The sequence below is a fragment of the Dipodomys ordii genome, unplaced genomic scaffold (genome assembly GCF_000151885.1).
Source record: "Dipodomys ordii isolate 6190 unplaced genomic scaffold, Dord_2.0 Scaffold9, whole genome shotgun sequence".
In the NCBI taxonomy this organism is placed as follows: Eukaryota; Metazoa; Chordata; class Mammalia; order Rodentia; family Heteromyidae; genus Dipodomys; species Dipodomys ordii.
The window spans coordinates 26,118,016-26,136,980 of record NW_012267225.1 but is presented as its reverse complement, the minus strand read 5'-3'; the positions used below and the strand labels follow the sequence as shown (position 1 = coordinate 26,136,980).

Below are 18,965 nucleotides of genomic sequence, written 5' to 3'. Positions count from 1 at the left end.
AGAAGGAAGTACTGTCAGGATGACAAGCCCTGGTACTGTCCATTTGCATGTGTGAGAGACTCACTCATATGTCATCTTGCTGGGCATTTAGGCTGCTTTGTAGTTGTGGTCATTACCTTCCCAGTCCTCTCTGCTGCTCCAGTGCAGGATGCGCCACTGACTGTTGCTTAAGTAAATGTGCACTAGCCAATGAAAACGAAGTGTCCTTGCAGGTGTCCTAGCTGTGTTTTCAGTTCCCTCTCAGCACTTTCCTCTAACTTGTCATTAAGTGGGGAATAGTTGAAATTCACCAATGAATATGCATATCTTACTGAGTCAGTTCAAGATTGAGATTTACTATTACACAGAAATGTGGTTTTCAGTCTTTTGGCAAAGCTCCAAAATTTCTATTGAAGAGCAGTTTGTAAGAAAATTTGCAGTTCACACAATTTGCTTTTAGTGCATTATGTTTATTTAATTTTTTGCAAGGTATTAGACTGCAGTCTGAAGAAAAAGTTCTGTAAGATGGCCCATACTGCAGACAACAGCCAGAATTTGGTGATGTGGGTTGTCGAGGCAACCATGGCTTTAGAGTAAATAAATCTGAGGAACCCCGAAATCAGCTTCCTGGAATGAATTTCAGAATTCAGGAAAGTTCTGCACAAGATACAATTCAGAAAGGATAAAGGTTACAATTCATAGGGTAAAGTCTGGGAACTTTGTAAGCATTATCCTCTGAGACCTGACTGGCGCTGATGTGTCATGATAATGTATTATATGAAGTATTGGAACCTGTGGGAGCCCCATTGCAGCCTTTAGTAACCAAGGTTTATTGGGGTTGGTCACATTGTGTATGCGTGGCTAACCTTAGTTTCCACTTAGTTCCTCCAGGGACTCTGTCTTCAATTAACCAGCAAAAAACTGGACTGAAGGTGTGGTTCAAGTGGTAGAGCAGTAGCTATGAACAAGAAAGATTGAGCAAGAGACATCTTACCACCATGAGTCAAGCCTTTGTACCTTCCACCTCCACCTCACCCCTCACCCCTCCATACACCCCTCCATAAAAGCAATTATTCTGGCTGCTGTAAAAGTTGTTAAGGATTGAAGTCACTTAGGAGATGATGATAATTTGACTTTGGATCACTGACAGTTTATAGGCAGAAACATGGGGTGTTTTGACACAGAGTTTCCCATTCTTTTGTGACTTGGTACACATAATACTTAAATTAAAAAATAGTAGACAGAGATGACCAGGCACCAAGGAGAATCCCTGTCTTGGCATAGTTGTAACTCATTTGTAGCAACTAGATGGAGAAAATCACCTTCAGAGATGAGAGGGTCAAAGATGAATTTCAGGTTTTTAGCTGTGTAGCAGAAATGTTTGGCGATTTAGTACGTGAGGGAGGAGAGGGGGAAATATTGATGGCTACTCACAGATATGTGCTGAGTTTGAGATTTCTGTTAGTCATTCAGATAAAATATTGAGGAGGCAGGTAGGTGGTTTGAAAGCCAAAGAAGAGGGGGAAAAATGGGTCCTATAAGTAGTTGCTGAAATCAGCTTGAAAAAAATTGGCATAGGACCAAAATCTTATGGAATTCTCCTACTTCAAAGTCAACTGGGGAAGAATGACTCAGCAAAGAAGACTGAAAATTAGAAAATCCAGAGAGGTGATATGAAGACCATAAGATTCTGAAGGGAAAAGAGTATTTATGAAAGATGGAGAATTCTACTAAGAGCTCAAACAAGATGAGGGCAGAAAGCTTCCTGCTGCGTTTAATGACATGGAAGTCATCTGTGTGACAAGCAGAGTTACTGCTTTGGAGTCATGTGTGGAAGCCAGATGGCCAGCAACATACAAGAAGAGAGTGCGAGGTTAGAAAGTGACAGTGGGGAAATCCCAGTTGTGTTTAGAATGGTGTTTGTGAGGGGAAGGTGGAAGACAGGGCTGGCCATGATGAGTGGAAGTGAAAGTAAAGGCAGTGAAATAGGAGATTAGGAAAGTAGATGGCAAATTGGCGCAGGTGAGTACAAATGGGTACAGTTGGCATTGTACAGATGCTAGATGCTTCTACTGTTGCTGTGAAAGGAGAGGCTATGGCAGTTTTTAAGATAAGGCAAACTAGTTTAAGGATAGAAAAGTTTAAATAGTTGAGCAGTCATAGCCAACTGAGACAGTGCAGGGCAGAGCATCTGTGTTAGTGAGGGATTTAAATGATGAACTCTGTACTTTAGGGTAGATGAGAAATGTGAGAGTAAAAGGTGAAGGATGCATTAATCAACTTTATGTTGCCTGAACCAAAAGTTTTAACATAAGGTTCTGGAGATTCCAGTCCAAAAGTTTGGCTTGGGCTGAGTACAGCACATCATGGTGGGTGTACATGGTGGAGCAACCTTCTAACTTCATGAGCCAGGAAAATTGAGAAGATTGGTGGGGTCCCCTAGTATGCTCCAAATGACCTAATGCACCTCCTGAAGGTTCCAGTAGCAGTGCACTGGGGACCAAGCCATGGACCACTGGAGGATTATCACCCATATTCATACCAGCAAAGGGACAAGAAGAAAGCAGAATCAAAAGAAATACAAGATCCAAGAAGAAACTGATGACAAGCTGGAAGAATAGGATGTGATCACAAAGTGATTTTCCCTAGTTGAGGAGGTTGCGTTGGTCATGCCTAAGTAGGTTTTACCTAGTGTTTGCAGTGTTGCCTTTTGCTATTTTAGGAATCACAGCTACTTAATAGTAGATTGCGGGTGATACCACTTGCTTGTTTTGGGTACCACATGCAGAGGAAAAGTTTCTTTTTTCAGAATTGTATATCAAGTGTTTCATGATAATCCTCAGTCTTTATGATGGACTCAAATGACAAGAGGAATTTTTAGCAGGGTCACAGAATGGTTAAGATGTTAAAGATGATTGCACCAGAAGAGTACAGAAATGTTTCAGTAACAATGACCATGTGATTAAGAGGGTGAATTAGGTTGAGTTTACAATCAAGACAAGACCCATGCTAAGTATAGAATGGAAGGGAACAAGGTCTCTGGGAATGAAGAAATGAAGGAAAGAGAATCTGTCCTATTAGCTCCAGGGATGGACATTGAAACTGTGTAGTTATGGCTGGAATGGCAAAGTAGATTAACTGGGGAGGAGCCACTTGTGGTGGGTGATGATTGATACATCTGGAGTCGGATAGTGTGATTGGATGGATGGTATGGGCCTCAGGAATAGGGTTTTATTGTGGTTATGTTTAGGGAGGTGAGGAAATGATGTTCTGGAAATTAGTTAAACTGTTATTTTCTTTCTATACCAGACCCAGACTGTTAGAGTATTTACATAGCATTCTTATTAATGTGTTAATAGTATATACTCATGGGGTTTGGGACAGTACATGCATACAGTGTGCAACTGATCAGCTCCAGCCTCCAATCTACCCTTCCCACTTCCCAATTTCTTAGTTCTACATTCAGGCTATCTTACCTGTGGAAGTTGGCCAGCAGCATCATATCACTTGGGGTTTAGACAAGCAAGTTCCTGGTTGCCATTTCAAATGTGCAGAATTAGAATCTTGGCAGTACAAGACAGGAGATCTGATTCTGATGTGCAGAATCTACTATTGTGGATGGGAACTCTTGAAGAAGGGGAAGGTAGGAAGTAGTGCTGAGCCCAGAGAAGGCTGATGGCTTTTCCTTTGGTGATTGGAGGGAAGTGGAGCCTTGCCTCAGTGGACATGGGTCTTGGCTTTTGTGGTCTTGAGTCTCATCAGGCTGCTATTTATAGTCTGAGAGCAGCTGTTAGAAGCCTGGTCTTTGGTTGGTCTTAGGAGCTGCTCTTGATTACAGCAGCTGCCACTCCTACTAGTTAGTATTACTTTAGTTGTCTTTACTGTAACATCTTGGTTGGCTGTATACAAATTAAAGTTATTTTATATTTTTCATAAATATTAGGAATACAAGTTGATGGCAAGTTGAAGGAAAGACATTTTGACAAAATAATTATGCAACTTTTGCACAAGACAAAAGAAAGGGAAGGTTAACTATAGGCTATATGAGTATGTCCAGGATTTTGTCATGAAGAAAAGGTGAAAGACACCCCAGGTTTGAATTTGACACTAACTTAATAGCCATGAATCTTTTTTTCAGTTTATTTATTTATTTTTTTTTGGTCCAGTTGTGGGGCCTGAACTCTGGGCCTGGGCGCTGTCCCTCAGCTCTTCAGCTCAAGGCTAGCACTCTACCACTTGAGCCACAGCACCACTTCTGGCTTTTTTCTTTTTGCTTATGTGGTGCTGAGGAATCGAACCCAGGGCCTCAGGCATGCAAGGCAAGCTCTCTACCACTGAGCCTACTTCCCAGCCCCCTTTTTTTCAGTTTAGCATTTGGTCACAACCCTCGATTCAGAGGACCTAGCTCAGCCTGGTAAGGGAAGAGAAGAAACCCTTGTAACTCTAGCTATTCTGAGAGAAAAGGAGAGTATGAGCAGAGCTGTGAGTTGGGAACCAAGAGATTTGTGTCCTAATCTTAAGAGATTTAAAAAACTGTGTTGTATGAATAAGTTCAGCAAGTCTGTAGATGCACAGTTATATCAAGACATATTTAATTAATTTTTATTTTAGTGTTAAGCTGTGTGGAGAGGTTACAGTTCCATGAGAAAGGCAATGCATACATTACTTGATCATTGTTACCCCCTCCCTCCCCTGTTGTTGTCCCACTGTCCCTTCCCTCCCCCAGTTCCCACACTCCTATCCCTCCTCCCCCACTCACTGTCCGAAGTTCATTTCCAATATGCTGTCCAGTAGGTATCTTCATTGCAATGGGTCATCCTGTCAAGACACATTTTATAAGAGAGGAAATTGAAGCCCAGAAAGAAGGCTGATGGAGAAATGGAAAACAAATCCATGTCTGAGTCCGAAAGCATACCAGGCTATTGGCTCATGCAAGTGCTGTGGCCCTGTAACCCTAAGTCTCCAACATGAAAGAAAGTTTCCCAGATAGTTGCTGAATAGTATAATAGTGGGATGGTGGGCCATCGTAAAGCTGGCACCAGCAGATTGATTGTCCTTTAACATTTCAAGCAAGCACAGACTTGTGTGGGACAGATCCAGGTAGATGGAGCAGGGGAAATAGCACTCAGTCAAAGGCCGTCAAGACACTAGTTGTTTCTGATACCAAGTTCATTCTGTCCCTCATCTAGGCTGTCAAATGTTAGTGTTTTGGTTACTGATTGCTCTTCAGAACACTGAAATGTTTAGTTTGCTTATGAAGCCTTCAATGGAAGTAAAAACAGAAGTATTTATCTATATTAACAGCATTGAAAGGTTGCTACCTTGCTCTAGATACTATTTGGGCTAAATTAATTTCATGTGTTAATCAGAGCTCTAATTAATTCTGTGAACTACTAATCTTAGAACGGTGAAAAAATTGGGTTGATTATATTTCCCAGAAGAGAATATTTGGAGATGGGGCTGGGAAGAACTAGGAAAAATGAGAAAGTGGTTGTATAATCTCTTTCTAGTTCCCTTTTTGAGATGTTTCCTAGGTCACTATTCTCATTGCTGAAGATTTGTCTTCTCCAAGTCTTCCTCTCTTTTTTTTTTCCTTTCAGACATGCTGCCCTCCCAGCCTTCTCTTCCTTTTTTTCTATTCAAGTGTTTTGTGTTTATTTTTGCTATGTTAAAGCTGTAAATTGGAATTCTAGAGTATTAATTAATTTCTTGCCATTTATGGTTCTGTTTCATTCAAACAAATGAGCTAATCGTTTTGAAAGCATTTGAGTAAGATTCCTAAGGGCCAAATCAAGCTGTTTCTGGGCTCGAGGCCATGGTGCCATTCCTTTTCTGTTCTGTATGATTGGGTACTTCAGCTGAAGCAATTAAAACCTGTTTCCAACAAAACAAAACAAAACTGGTAGCACAGTTTGTTCCTTTTTCTCTTTTTCTGTGGTGCTTAAATTTTCAGGGGTTGGGGGTAGGAGGAGATAGGACTTAAGTGGAGAAGGCTTTAGGATTGTCAGGACAGCATTTTAGCCTGAGTGATTTGTAGCATGTGGCCATGAGGAAGAGGCCTCTAAAAATAACTGGTGACAGAGTCTTCAGTCAGGTCTAATTTCAGTTCTAGAGCCCTTAGCTGGGCAGGGTTGGCCAGTGTAAGCTCTAGTAGGGAAGGGCATGGGGTATGCCCACTACCTGCTGTGAGTGCTTTGATTTTTCTTTACTTCTCTATATATTATTCATGGATTGAAGACAGTCAAAATGGCTGAAGATAAAGGTATATTTATGTTGTCTGGGAGGATAAAAGTGGCTTTGGATCTAGTTGGAAACTTTTTGCTTTATTTTCAGTTGTACTCAGTGCAAATATTTTTGGTTAAATGCTTTGACTGCTGTTTTCTACCTTTTCTCTTTTGAATTCCCTGAGACTGGCAGTGGTTTAATTTTTTCATGTAATAATCTGTCTTTAATTTGAATAGGCTTACTGTTGTAAATTATCTTTTAATAATTTTTTAGTTCCACTACCAGAGACACATTTTACAAAGTTGAAAAAATTTTGTTAGAGTTACAGGTTGTGTGCATTCAGATTTCACATAAAATGACAGGAAATTTAAGTAATATATAAATACAATCTTGTAGTAGTGAGCAGATCTAGTTAATTCAAGCTAAGCCCATATATGGAAATTGACCTACTTGAGAAACAGATGATAAATGCAAAAATTCCAGACACTAGGAAGTTTATTTTGTTTTTTAAATTAAATCTAATTTTCAAGAATTCTTTAGTAATGTGAATTTACTTTGTTAAATGTCTGTTTTTCCTTATTTTATAAGTACAATTGCCTTTCTATTCATTTAAAGCAGACTATTAGCTCATTATAATGAAACTTGTTATTAAAAAAATGTAAAAGACACCTGAAGACTAACTGCTTATAACTCTCAACTGGGAAAGCAGCAATGAAAAGATTCTGTAGACATACAATGTGGGCATACCATTATTTAGAATGCTGTTTGGGATAACTGACTAAATATTTCACTTTATTAATCTGATAAAGTGCATTATTGCTCCTGAAGAATAGACTTTCAGTTTTTGAGTGCTGGGATTACGACATGTACCACCACAGCTAAACTCCCGACTTTACTTTTTTTAGAAGACATTTCTTCCTTTGTTCATTTCATGGATGCTGTGGTCTATTAGGTAAAATGAGCTGTTACTTCTATACAACTTTTAAGATTATTTTCAGTTTCCAAAGTAACCTCTTATGCCATTAAAAAAAAAAAAAGACCAGCTTGGCACTGGTGGCTCACTGTTGTAATCCTACCTACTCTGGAGGTTGAGATCTAGAGGATCAAGGCTCAAAGCTAACCTGGGCAGGAGAGTCTATGAGACTTATCTCCATTTAAACATCAAAAAGCCAGTAATGGAGCTGTGGCTTAAGTGGCAGCCCACTAACTTGAGTGAAAAAGCGAAGAGACAGTGCCCAGGCCCTGAGTTCAAACCTCAGCACACAAGTAATAATAATTGTAGTAATATAATAATAATAGTAATAATAATATTTGGTACATTGCACAGCAATTATTAACCCAAAATAACCTAAAAAGGTTATTTTTAACTTTCACTACATGCTTTTTATGTAAATAGGAAAAACTTGTAATAAAAATTTCCTCTGTGTAAACACCCGTTTGATAATTAACTGTATTATCTTTTAAAGTGACATATCTGACTAATAACTATTTTGAATGAAAATGTTACATAATTTAGGCAGATTAAAATAATATTTGAATGATAAAATCCATATGAGCATCAGTTACTGCCTTGTACTGGAGATTATTTTGAGGATTTAGCAATGCTTGTTATATAACTCAGTTAATAGGCCAGTAACTGACTCCCCACTTGATACGGAATTTCTGTTTTCCCATTCCTGACCAGGTAAGTAAAATACCACATTTTCCCTAAGCTCTGTCTGTTTTGAACTTTTGGGACTGTTGTTCACTGTAGTAATTCCCAGTGCTTTGGAGTACTCAAAAAAAAATAGATCTCTTTTGATGGGACGGAATGGGTAGAACTACATCATCCTTGACATAGACTTCGCTTCAGGAAATAGTCCCTGAGACTGTCAAAACACAGAGCCAGAAAATGAAATGAAGACTTTGCATTTATTCCATCTTAGAAAATAGGGGCAACTGCTAGGTGCTCTTCTAAAATATCTTTGTGACAAAGAACTGCTTTCAGGTTTGCCTAGGGAGTATTAATACACCCTTGCTGAGGTTTTTTCTCATTCTTGTTTTCTTCAGTCCAATTGGAGAGAAACTGATCTGCCCTAGGGGACCAGGCACACCATATTTACAAAGGGATATATCCAGAACATGTTGTTTGCTGTTGATAAAGGCTGCCCTGTATAAAGACGCCTTTGATGACATTACTAAGAGTTACCTTTTAAAGTGACAGATCTTCTTAATAACTATTTTGAATGAAAATGTTTCTAATACTAATAATTCATTGCTAACAGATTAAAGTAATATTTAAATAACTGAATCCATGTGAGCGTCAGTTATTACCTTGTACTAGAGATTATTTTGAGGACCCAGGGTGTACTACAGGCCTCTGTTATAAATGGCCTCCATGACTCTACTTTTCTAGTTTGCCTATCCTTGTTGCCTATCCTTTGTTGGCCATCCTCCATCAGCTTTTCGTGATGTAACTCATTTGTGTCTAAGTCTATAATTTCATGAAGTAAATTAGGAAACTTGATTGTGAAGTTAGTTGTTATACTCACACCTAAAAGAAAGGTAAACAGACTAGATTAAAAAGATTCTGTAGTCTGAATTTTGATTTTTCTTTCCTGCTCCTTCAATCTGTCTATAATTTATATGAGTATTACCAAGTTGGATGAATGATGCTTTATTGGTTTGTTTTGTTTTGATGCCTTTTATTTTGTTTGGTTTTGGCAGTACTGGGGTCTGGACCCAGGGCTTTATTCTCTTGAGCTATACACCTCCAGTACTTTTGAAAATCTCTGCAATTTTTCTTTCCCTTCTTGTGTTACAAAAGAGACAGTAATGGATAATTGATTTTTGAACTTAAGTATCAGTCCTAGTTTATTAGCTATTACATTTTAGGTTTATTTTGGGTGTGCTTTATTGATATATACATCTTAAAAGCTTAATTATTGGAAAAATCATATCACGTTGACAAACACATTGAATAAATAAGCCATTACTGTGTATGCATGCATATATATAAATATAACTCAATCCATATATCTATGAGTGTACACATGTACACATATTCAGATTGAGTCAGTCATTATGTACGCTTGAAAAATTGACTTGGAAGATTACCTTGCTGATGTAACTGTAACCCCTCTGTACAGTATTTTCAAAATAAAAAACTTACTTAAAAAAAAAGAACTTTTCCTTTTCTTGGGTGGCATTTTGAAATGTGATATAATCTTTCTTTGTATTTGTTGATGTTTATATACTAGGGATTACATTTCTTTCTAAGGGATATTTGAATATGAAGGTCTCTCCTTTTACTAACCAAGTTAACTTCTTTCTATAGCTGTCACTGACTTTAATATTTCTTGTTCATTGTCAAAGAATATTTCCAAAAGAACCTAAGGCATATCAAGCACATGAAATGTGGTAAATGATATGGGTGTCCAGCAGTTTGCAAAGCTGTTTTGCATTGAAGCCAGTTGTGAAGGAGCTTTTTTCTGCTTCCCTTGCCTGGCTAGGAAGGGCCCAATTGTTCTGTTTTGTTTCTCTTTGTCCTCTCTATGTTTCCATACTAGTTGTCTTCATTGTGGTGGTTGTACTCCTCTCCCTTTTTGTTTTTTGGGGAATAATTTTCTGTGGCAATTAACGGGGCTTTTAAGATTCATAGAAACTAAATAGCGATGTAGTACATCTGTTTCTTAGCTCAGCTACATTACTATATGATTCAATTAAGATTTTGATATGCTATAAGCTGCTATGTAGGGTGATTTTGATAAAGGACTTATAAGGAATCTCTATGGTAAATCAATATATTTCTTTTCTTTCTTTCTTTTTTGTTTGGTTGTGGGCTTGAACTCTGGGCCTGGATACTGTCCCTCAGCTATTCAGCTCAAGGTGAACACTCTACCCCTTGAGCCACAGCGCCACTTCTGGCTTTCTGGTGGTTAATTGGAGATAAGAGTCTCACAGACTTTCCTGCCTGAGCTGGCTTTGAACCATGATCCTTAGATCTCAGCCTCCTGAATAGCTAGGATTTTACAGGCATGACCCACTGGCACCCAGCTTATATATTTCTTTAAAAAATCATTAGCCGGGGCTGGGAAGTTGGCTCAGTGGTAGAGTGCTCATACATGAGGCCCTGGGTTCAGTTCTTCAGCACCACAAAATCAGAACAAAAGCTAGAAGTGGCGCAGTGATCAAGTGGTAGAGCTCTAGTCTTGAGCTGAAGAGCTGAGGGACAGCACCCAGGCCCAAAGTTCAACCCCCATGACTGACCCCCCCAAAAAAAAAGCCTATCAATAATTTCATTTCTTCAATTACTTCAGAATTAGAGTTCCATACTTCAAAATGGTATTGAGTCTAAGCATCTTTTTTTTGTTTACAAAATCTTTGTTTCCAGTGTTTTGAGAATTTAGGTAAAAATTATTTCTAACATGGTCCATCGAATGATGGAAGAAACAGTTTGGTGTGAAAAAGGTGGTTGATGAGACATTTTCATAGAGGCTGACATTTTCCATTTCTTTTGTTTCTAAACAGAGACGAAGCATGGAGGACACAAGAATGGGAGGAAAGGAGGACTTTCGGGAAGCTCCTTTTTCACATGGTTTATGGTCATTGCATTGCTGGGAGTGTGGGCATCTGTGGCTGTCGTGTGGTTTGATCTTGTTGATTATGAGGAAGTCCTAGGTAAGATTGTGGTACACTTGCTGATACGAATTTGCTGGAGGGTAAGTTATATCCCTTAGTAATCTTGAAGATTTATTACCAATCTTTTTGGTACTATTTTTGTAGCCTTTCTGTGTTTCTCAGTAGGCTGGAAGCAAAAAGGAATGTCTTGAGGGTTACCTTGGAGGAGTGGCTTTTAAATTTTGAATGTCATCTTTTTGTTTTTTTTTGTCTATCGTGGGCGGAATTCTGGGCCTGGGCGCTCTCCCTCAGCTCTTCAGCTCAAGGCGAGTGCTCTACCACTTGAACCACAGCACCACTTCTGGTTTTCTGGAGGTTAATTGGAGATAAGTCTTATGGACTTTCCTGCCTGGGCTGGCTTTGAACCATGATCCTCATATCTGAGCCTTTTCAGTAGCTAAGATTACAGGCGTGAGCCACCAGGGCCCAGCTTGAATGTCATCTGTAAAAAATAATATATAGGTTGTTTTGAATGTGTAGCATGCAAAGCCTTCAGCATATTATATTAATTCATTATCCTTTGAGTTTTAAAAATTTTCGATCATGAACTACTGAATTTATTTAAGGACAGAAATTATTGTAGCTACCTATACAATTTACAAAATCCTTCTCTAGAGTAGAGAAGGTTTTTCAAAGCATTTCTGTTCAGGTCTCAGTTGAGATAGGGTGTGTTTATCTGTGTGTACATGTGTGTGTTCACATTCATGTACTTGTATTAGGATAAGGGTGTTGTTAACACTGGGGATGGGTGTGGTCTGTATGCTATTCAGAGGAGGTTCTGGACTACTTGTATTTTGGGGATTGCATCTGGGCCTTGCATTTACCATGCATGTGCTCTACTACTGTTTTTGAGATTGCTTGCCCTAGTATGTACTAGTATAATAGGCTTCCCATTGTATCTGGGATAGCCAAGTGTGTGCCCCTGTGCCCAGTTTTCTGTTGAGAAAGGAGGGGTCCCACAAACTTTCTGCCCTAGCTGATGAACTGCCATTCTCCTGATTACAGCCTGCTAAGTAGCTGTGTAGCTACAGGTGTGAGCCAGGTGCCTGACACTTGTTCATGTCCCCGACTTTTTTTTTTCTTTTACATAATCATTATAATTTTTCATGATTTTTGCAGTCTAATTCTGTGCCATTTTACCTTTTTTAAAAAATTGAGATAAAAATTACACAATATAAAATTCAGTATTTTTATATTTGAACATGTACATCATTGGCTTTTAGTATATTTTTTATTTTGTGCAGCAGTTACCATTATCTAATTCCAAAATAGTTTTATTGCTTCCTCCCACACACTCACTGTTCTTTCTATGACTGTAATTTTACCTGTATAAAACATGTCATATGATATGTGGATTTTTGTGTTTGTCTCTTTTCACTTAGCAACATTGCTCTTTCAAGGTTCAGTCCTTATTCCATTTTATGACAGAGTAATATCCCATCATATGGACACATCATATTTTGCTCATCTGTTCAATAGTGATGGACATTTTATGGTTATGAAGAGTGGCTTTCCTCTCAAGTAATCCAGGGGACATGGACTGGAAAAAACATACACTCTACATAAGACCCTCTCCTGTCCACTAGATCTCTTGCCTTAGGTTCCCCCCCCCTCTCTCCCCGTCTCCTGGCCAATCCTGGGGCTTGAACTCAGGGCCTGGGCACTATCCCTGAGCTTCTTTTGCCCAAGGCTAACACTCTACCATTTGAGCCATAGCACCACTTCCAGCTTTTTCTTTTTTCTTTCTTTTTTTTTTTTTTGTCATTTGTGGGGCCTGAACTCTGGGCCTGGTCATTGTCCTCAGCTCTTCAGCTCAAGGCTAGCACTCTACCATTTGAGCCACAGTGCCACTTCCAGCATTTTTTTCTGCTTACGTGGTGCTGAGGAATCGAACCCAGGGCCTCATGCATGCAAGGCAAACACTCTTACCATTGAGCCAGTTTCCCAGTTCCTGCTTAGTTATTTTATGAAAGCCTTCTTCCTTGGGCTGGGATAAGAGTGAATGTTAAAATATGTCTTTTACTGATGCTCTTCCTCTTTGACTTTAGAGAAAGTATGTCTCTCAGTAGATGAGTAGACTAACAGAATTTTAGTTCAGGCAAACTTGTGAATGGTTCTCTACTCTGCTTGTACTGCTGTGTTGCTAGGGAATGTATGTGAAAGAAGAGATTTGACATGGGTGTACCCTTTAATTACAAGTAACTGTTTTCATGTTTTTACATGCATGCAGCCAAAGCAAAGGACTTCCGTTATAATTTATCAGAGGTGCTTCAAGGTACGCCACTGGAGATATGTTTTAAGTGTTTTTGCGTCAGTCTCTAAGACATCATTTTTGTCCTGCTGACTTAGTTATTGTTTGTTTCAGAATGGAAGCTGTAGGATTCACTTCCCCTTTTAAGTTTGACTGGAAGCGTATTTTCTTTCTTCAGTGTTATTTGAGCTCTTTATACAGCCTTGATCTGCAGATGAATGCTTTTCATTTTCTTAGCAAGAGAACTAACATCTTCACCTCTCCACTGTTCATACCATTTTTAATGTGTGTGCTATGTCAGACATAAAGAGCAAGTTAATTATTTTCCTAAGTAGAGCCAGGGTTCTAGGAAGATTTAGATTGGTTCCTATTGCTCTATTGCTAGAATTTCTACCTGCTCTCTTGTAATATTTAAATGTAATTTATATTAAAGAAATGGAAACAGTGTTGCTAACTTTTTTTTTTAGTACTAATACTGGATTTGTGATTGCTTTTAAAGTATTATACGTTGTTTCTTCATAGCTCTCAGACCAAGGATGAATTATGAACTTTGATGAACTTTGTTTTAGAATGCTTTTCAGATGTTGAATACATTAGATTTGTTTGAAATGTTAAACATATGAGTGTTTCTGATGAAAAGCATTATTAAAACCTTAAATGTACATATTTACTGCTCTTTAGGAGTAAAGGCATTAGATATGGTCTTCTCAGCATATCTGATTTACACCTATCCCTCTTCCCTTTTTAGGAAAAAATGGCCAGTACTAGTGAAGTAGCATAGCCATAATATTTTCTTTATAATTTCAGAAAACCTTTACGTCTTCTTATTTTATTTTTACAACAATCTTGCTCTCTTAAGGTTATTGTATAGTATTTCTTTAGTAAATAATTATATATGTGAAAAAGTAACCATCCTCTTTCTTTTAGTAGTTAGACTCTGTGTTGGCTTATTTACTTTTGGTCTTTATTTGAGGAGTGGTTGTTAATTTCTTTTGCGTTTGAATATTGACACTGATGAAATTTCACTCTTTAAAAACATTTATTTTTTGTTTTTGGCTCTCATGAGGCTTGAAGTTGGGCTTGGGTGCTGTCCCTGAGCTGTTTTTGCTCAAGACTAGTGTTCTATCACTGTGAGCCACAGCTCCACTTCCAAACATTATATTTTATGTAACTAGTAGAAATGGGTTGATTTTTTTTCTTGTATCTCTTAAAAGTTTTACCTGAAATATTTTTAAAGTGTTATAAATTTATTCTGAAGCTATTAGATCAGAGTATTGAAAACCTTTAAAACAGCATCTATGTCATGTCTTAGGATTACTAAGTAAATTGGATGTTTGGTATTATATTCATTGCATACTACTCTGTGGAATTAAGAGAATAAATATATCAACCAGAAATGTTTCTAGCTGAAGCACAGGACTGCAGTAAGTGGCAATTCCTTATTAAGTTTGTTTTCCTTTTATTGTTATATCTATTGTTTCTCTCATCTTGTAGGAAAACTAGGAGTCTATGATGCTGATGGTGATGGAGACTTTGATGTGGATGATGCCAAAGTTCTATTAGGCAAGTACAACTTTGCTTTTTATTTTGTTAATGATAGTAAAATATTGGAATCAAAAGAATACTTTGGCTTTAATAATATTTATGTCAATTATACATATTTTCTGGAAGGTATTTTGTTGCTTAATAATCAATTTCATTCTTTTTGCAACACCAAATGTCCTTATTACTACCTTTCAATCTACTTTCATCAGTAGGCATGTAGCTCTTGAATATACATTTTAAGTAAGTGCCATTGCATTTGTGCTTTCAGATTTAGAACTCTTCATATTCTGTACCTAAGGTATGGATAATACATAGTCTCTTTAATATGATAAAATTGCTGCTGCTTTTTCACACCATTTCCCACAATTCAGTTTCATTTGAAAATACTGATTTCTAAAGGCTTATATGAATTCATTTAGAATAAAATTACAAAAGCAAAAATCTTAAAATGTCCTATATACATTGTAAAATGAATATGAAATTATGTGTATGTGGTTTTTTAACCATATTTTCTTGTTTTACAAATCTTTCACTCTTTTTTTTCTCCCAGTAGAATTATTTGTCCTGATTTTATATTGCAATATTTCTTGTGTTTTTTGTTTTTTTTTGGGTCCGGTTGTGGTGCCTGAACTCTGGGCCTGGGTGCTGTCCCTCAGCTCTTCAGCTAAAGGCTAGCGCTCTACCACTTGAGCCACAGTGCCACTTCGGGCTTTTTTCTTTTTGCTTATGTGGTGCTGAGGAATTGAACCCAGGGCCTCATGCATGCAAGGCAAGCGCTCTACCACTGAGCCACCTTCCCAGCCCTGCAATATTTCTTGTAGTAAATAAAGATGTAGTATTCCCTTATTTACTTTAAAATGCCCTCTTACTGGTGGTGCTGATTTTAATATATAACTTTTATGAAATCTAGCCTTTTAGCCTGGTGTAATTCTGGTTTTAAACAACATCATTTCATTTGCTTTAGTACGAAGCATGACATGAGTTAGGAATTTTTATAGCAAATATTTAGAAAAATAGTGGCTATATCATGGTATTAGCTACTAAGTTTAATAGAATAGTAGCACTTAAGTCTTCCTGGCCACACTGATTTTTGCTTATTTAAGAACGGGAAAATGGAAAGTGTCTATGTCTGTAACCACTTAAACTGCTTTCAGTAGATAAATCTCATTTAAAAACAAACACTGGTTCTAAATGTGAAAACAAGGTTTAGTCATGATTAAATGTAGTATAGTTTCTTGCTTAGACCTGTCTTTATATGTTTCCTTGACTACCTACAGAGGAAGCTTACTATAAAATTCTCATGAAATTTCTTTTCTTACCCTTAGTGGAATTTTCTGTGTAACTCTGTCATTACATTTCTAAGCCAGAATTTCTTACATACGTTAAATCTGCAGATGAGTATAATTTTAGGTATACAAAAGAAATAAAATTATATAAAACTTAACATGTTAGTATGATGATAACTGCTTGCTAGCTTGCTATAAATGGTTTGCTACTCCAAAGTATCACTTTAAATGATTTCTGACTAGTAAAGTCTTTTATTTTTGAAAATAATTTCAAATGGTCTAAAAGTTCCTTTGCTTTTGGAAATGATTTTATTTCTGATGCACTTTTTTTTCCTTTAAATTAGCTTGTATTAGTTGCAGGGAGGGGTGGATTACATTGTTTCCCCAGACATGTTTACAATGTGTTTGAATCCATCATCCCCTCTATCACTCTTTTTGTCTCCCTTCCCCTCTTCTCAAGATAATTTAAACAGGTTTTATTGTTCTATTCTCATAGCTGCAAATAATTCATGTCAACAGTATTCAGCACTATTCAGTCTTCTTTATCCTTCTTGTTAGCCCAACTCCCCTGCTACTAGATCCCACCCTTCACGGTCTCATGCTCTGTTCCTCTTTCCTAGCCCTTTATGTACTACTTTTTTTTAAACTGATGTTTTTACATGAAAACTTGAGTTATTTTACTATATTTTACATTCCAAAAATACATTCCTTTGAAGAATTGCCATTAGCAGGTAAATTTGTGGTATAGACAAAGCAAAGCTTATTCCTTTCATAAGAATTATTACTAGGAGATATAACCAAATATGAATTTCAGTGTTTGTGTTTCTAATTTCACTAAGAAATTTATGAAGAAAGTTACAAGAAAGCTAAAATGAGTTATTTTATTGTGTATGTACCAGTGTATAGTTAGCTTGTGGCTATTGCAAACATGAAATAAACCCAGATAAGCAATCAGGCTATTACCTCTGTTTCTACACTCTTAGTTCTCTGCACTAAGTATAACCTTAACTTGGATTGATAATAAAAGTTCTTTTCTTAAGTTTGAAATTTTTGCAGTTTAGCTGTGCTGCTGTTGCTTGCAAGGGGGCTGCAAATAAAGCACCTAGTAAAATTTTGGGGTGTGAATGGTGACTTTCATCAGCTCTGTAGGATCAGGAAAAGTTACGGAGAAGCTAGGTTCTGTGGATGCATTTTCATTTAGGTCTCTGTTGAGGAGTAAACCCTCAGGGGAAAGATTTTAGATTGAAGCAGAAAGAATCCAAGAGGAAGGAAGATGGTTGGAGAAAAGGGAGTAAAAGATAATTTGTCCTGAAAGGAAGTAGTAACATTTGGGATATGTTGAACTTTCATACCTTTGGCATTTACTTCATAACTTTTCCCTCTAGGTTCTTAAATCTCCATATAAATTCAAGGAAATGTATTCATTCATATTTGCATTTCTTTTACATCTTAAGGGTTGTCTTGTGGAATAAGAAGAGAGAGTTAAATATCTATGAGTAAATGTAGATCATTAGCTAGTATTAGCTTTATTATTTCTGGCTAAGGCTTTTTTGATACATTTTGAAAATATACTAAGCCTGTTGCTGGCTACATAAGCATCTTGTTTTTGTGGCCAGCTTATGGGAAATAGAAAGATCTTTGATTTTAGCTTTCATTATTGACAATTGTATTGCTCATAGTATATCCTTTACAGACTTGCTTTCCACATACAATCAATAAAAGAAGATCCAAGGACTAGATGCTGGAAACAGTATCTTCTTAGTATATTATTACCTAAAGAGTACATGATCTCTTTTTGTTTCAGGATTAGCACCTAGCTGGCACTTATGCCTGGAGCACAGAAATCAAACCAGTTCACAACTTGTAGCTCTTTGATAAACATTTGTTCACTGTATGACATGTTGAGTGAATCCAAGAGAGGAGAGGACCAGAGTTTGCCCAGCTGAGAGCATCAGCACCTTGCTCTTTTATCCAGGCATAGTCAAAGAGGTTAAGGTGGAGTTACATATCCAGAAGATTTTCTTTTTCTTCTTTGGATTGGTACTTTCATCTTACGAGCAATAGGCAGATCATGACAAAGTTTTGTTTAAGTACTTTTTGTAACTTAGACACTTAATTTGTCATAATGAAGAGCAGGAAAGGTTTATGTTTTACATTTAATTTTCAGAAGTAATAATATGTTGGAATGTGGAGAAAATTTAAAAAGTATTAAATGCAGCTTTGGTGTTTTAGGTAGAGAGAAGAAACAATGTTATTTTCACAGATACTTGGGTGAAAATGCAAGTCCTTTTTCTATTCACAGCATTTGTCAACTCTGAAGTTGAATAAAAAACATTCTGGGCTTTTCACAAAGTAATTTAAATACCTGTCATACTTGTGTCCTTCCCTTTCCCTGCCCCCTGCCATTCTCCACCCCTAGTGTGAGAAATGACATAGTTTTTCCATGAATAAAGCAGAGGAAAAACACATTGTTATCTTCAAAACTTAACATAGTTTCATACTATTGTTTTTTAGATGTAAGCCTTGATAGTTAGTATTTGTGCTGCCTGGCGCTTTCCATTTTATCAAAGCCTTAAATGAGTGAGTTTTGGGCAGTTGCAGTTGGAGTAGCTTTGAGATTGTTGCTGTTAAGGTTTCTTACGGCCAGACTTTCTATCCTGTTTCCTTCTTAAAAGTTTGGGGTCTTGTTATATGTAGCTTGGCAGTACTGGCAGATTTTACCTATGGGAACCAAGAATTATTTCTCCTCCCAGCCAGTTCTTCAAAGGAGAAATACAAATGACTAAATGTACTGATTTTTTCTACTAGGATGACCTGTTCTTCTACGAGGGCTTAAAAAGGACAGAAGCCAGTAGACTTTGCAGTAGAAGGTGATTTCCTGAGCTGATGAGGAGAGGAATTTGGAATATTGCTACTACAAATGAGTGACTCAAGGCCTACTCTGAATACCTTACTGAAAGCAGAGAGAATTGATAATAATAGCTAACTCTAATTATTGAGCCTAATTACAATGATATAGA

The 18,965-nt window shown here is 37.3% G+C and overlaps 1 protein-coding gene across 1 annotated transcript in view; it reads left to right on the top strand.

The window, feature by feature from the left end:
- Positions 1–18,965, top strand: part of Asph (aspartate beta-hydroxylase) — a 200,611-nt gene that overhangs the window by 20,047 nt on the left and 161,599 nt on the right. The window contains exons 2-3 of the mRNA XM_013009269.1: positions 10,714–10,863; positions 14,609–14,677. Of these exons, the coding sequence (XP_012864723.1) occupies positions 10,714–10,863; positions 14,609–14,677 (219 nt within the window). The remainder of the gene's footprint in view (positions 1–10,713; positions 10,864–14,608; positions 14,678–18,965) is intronic.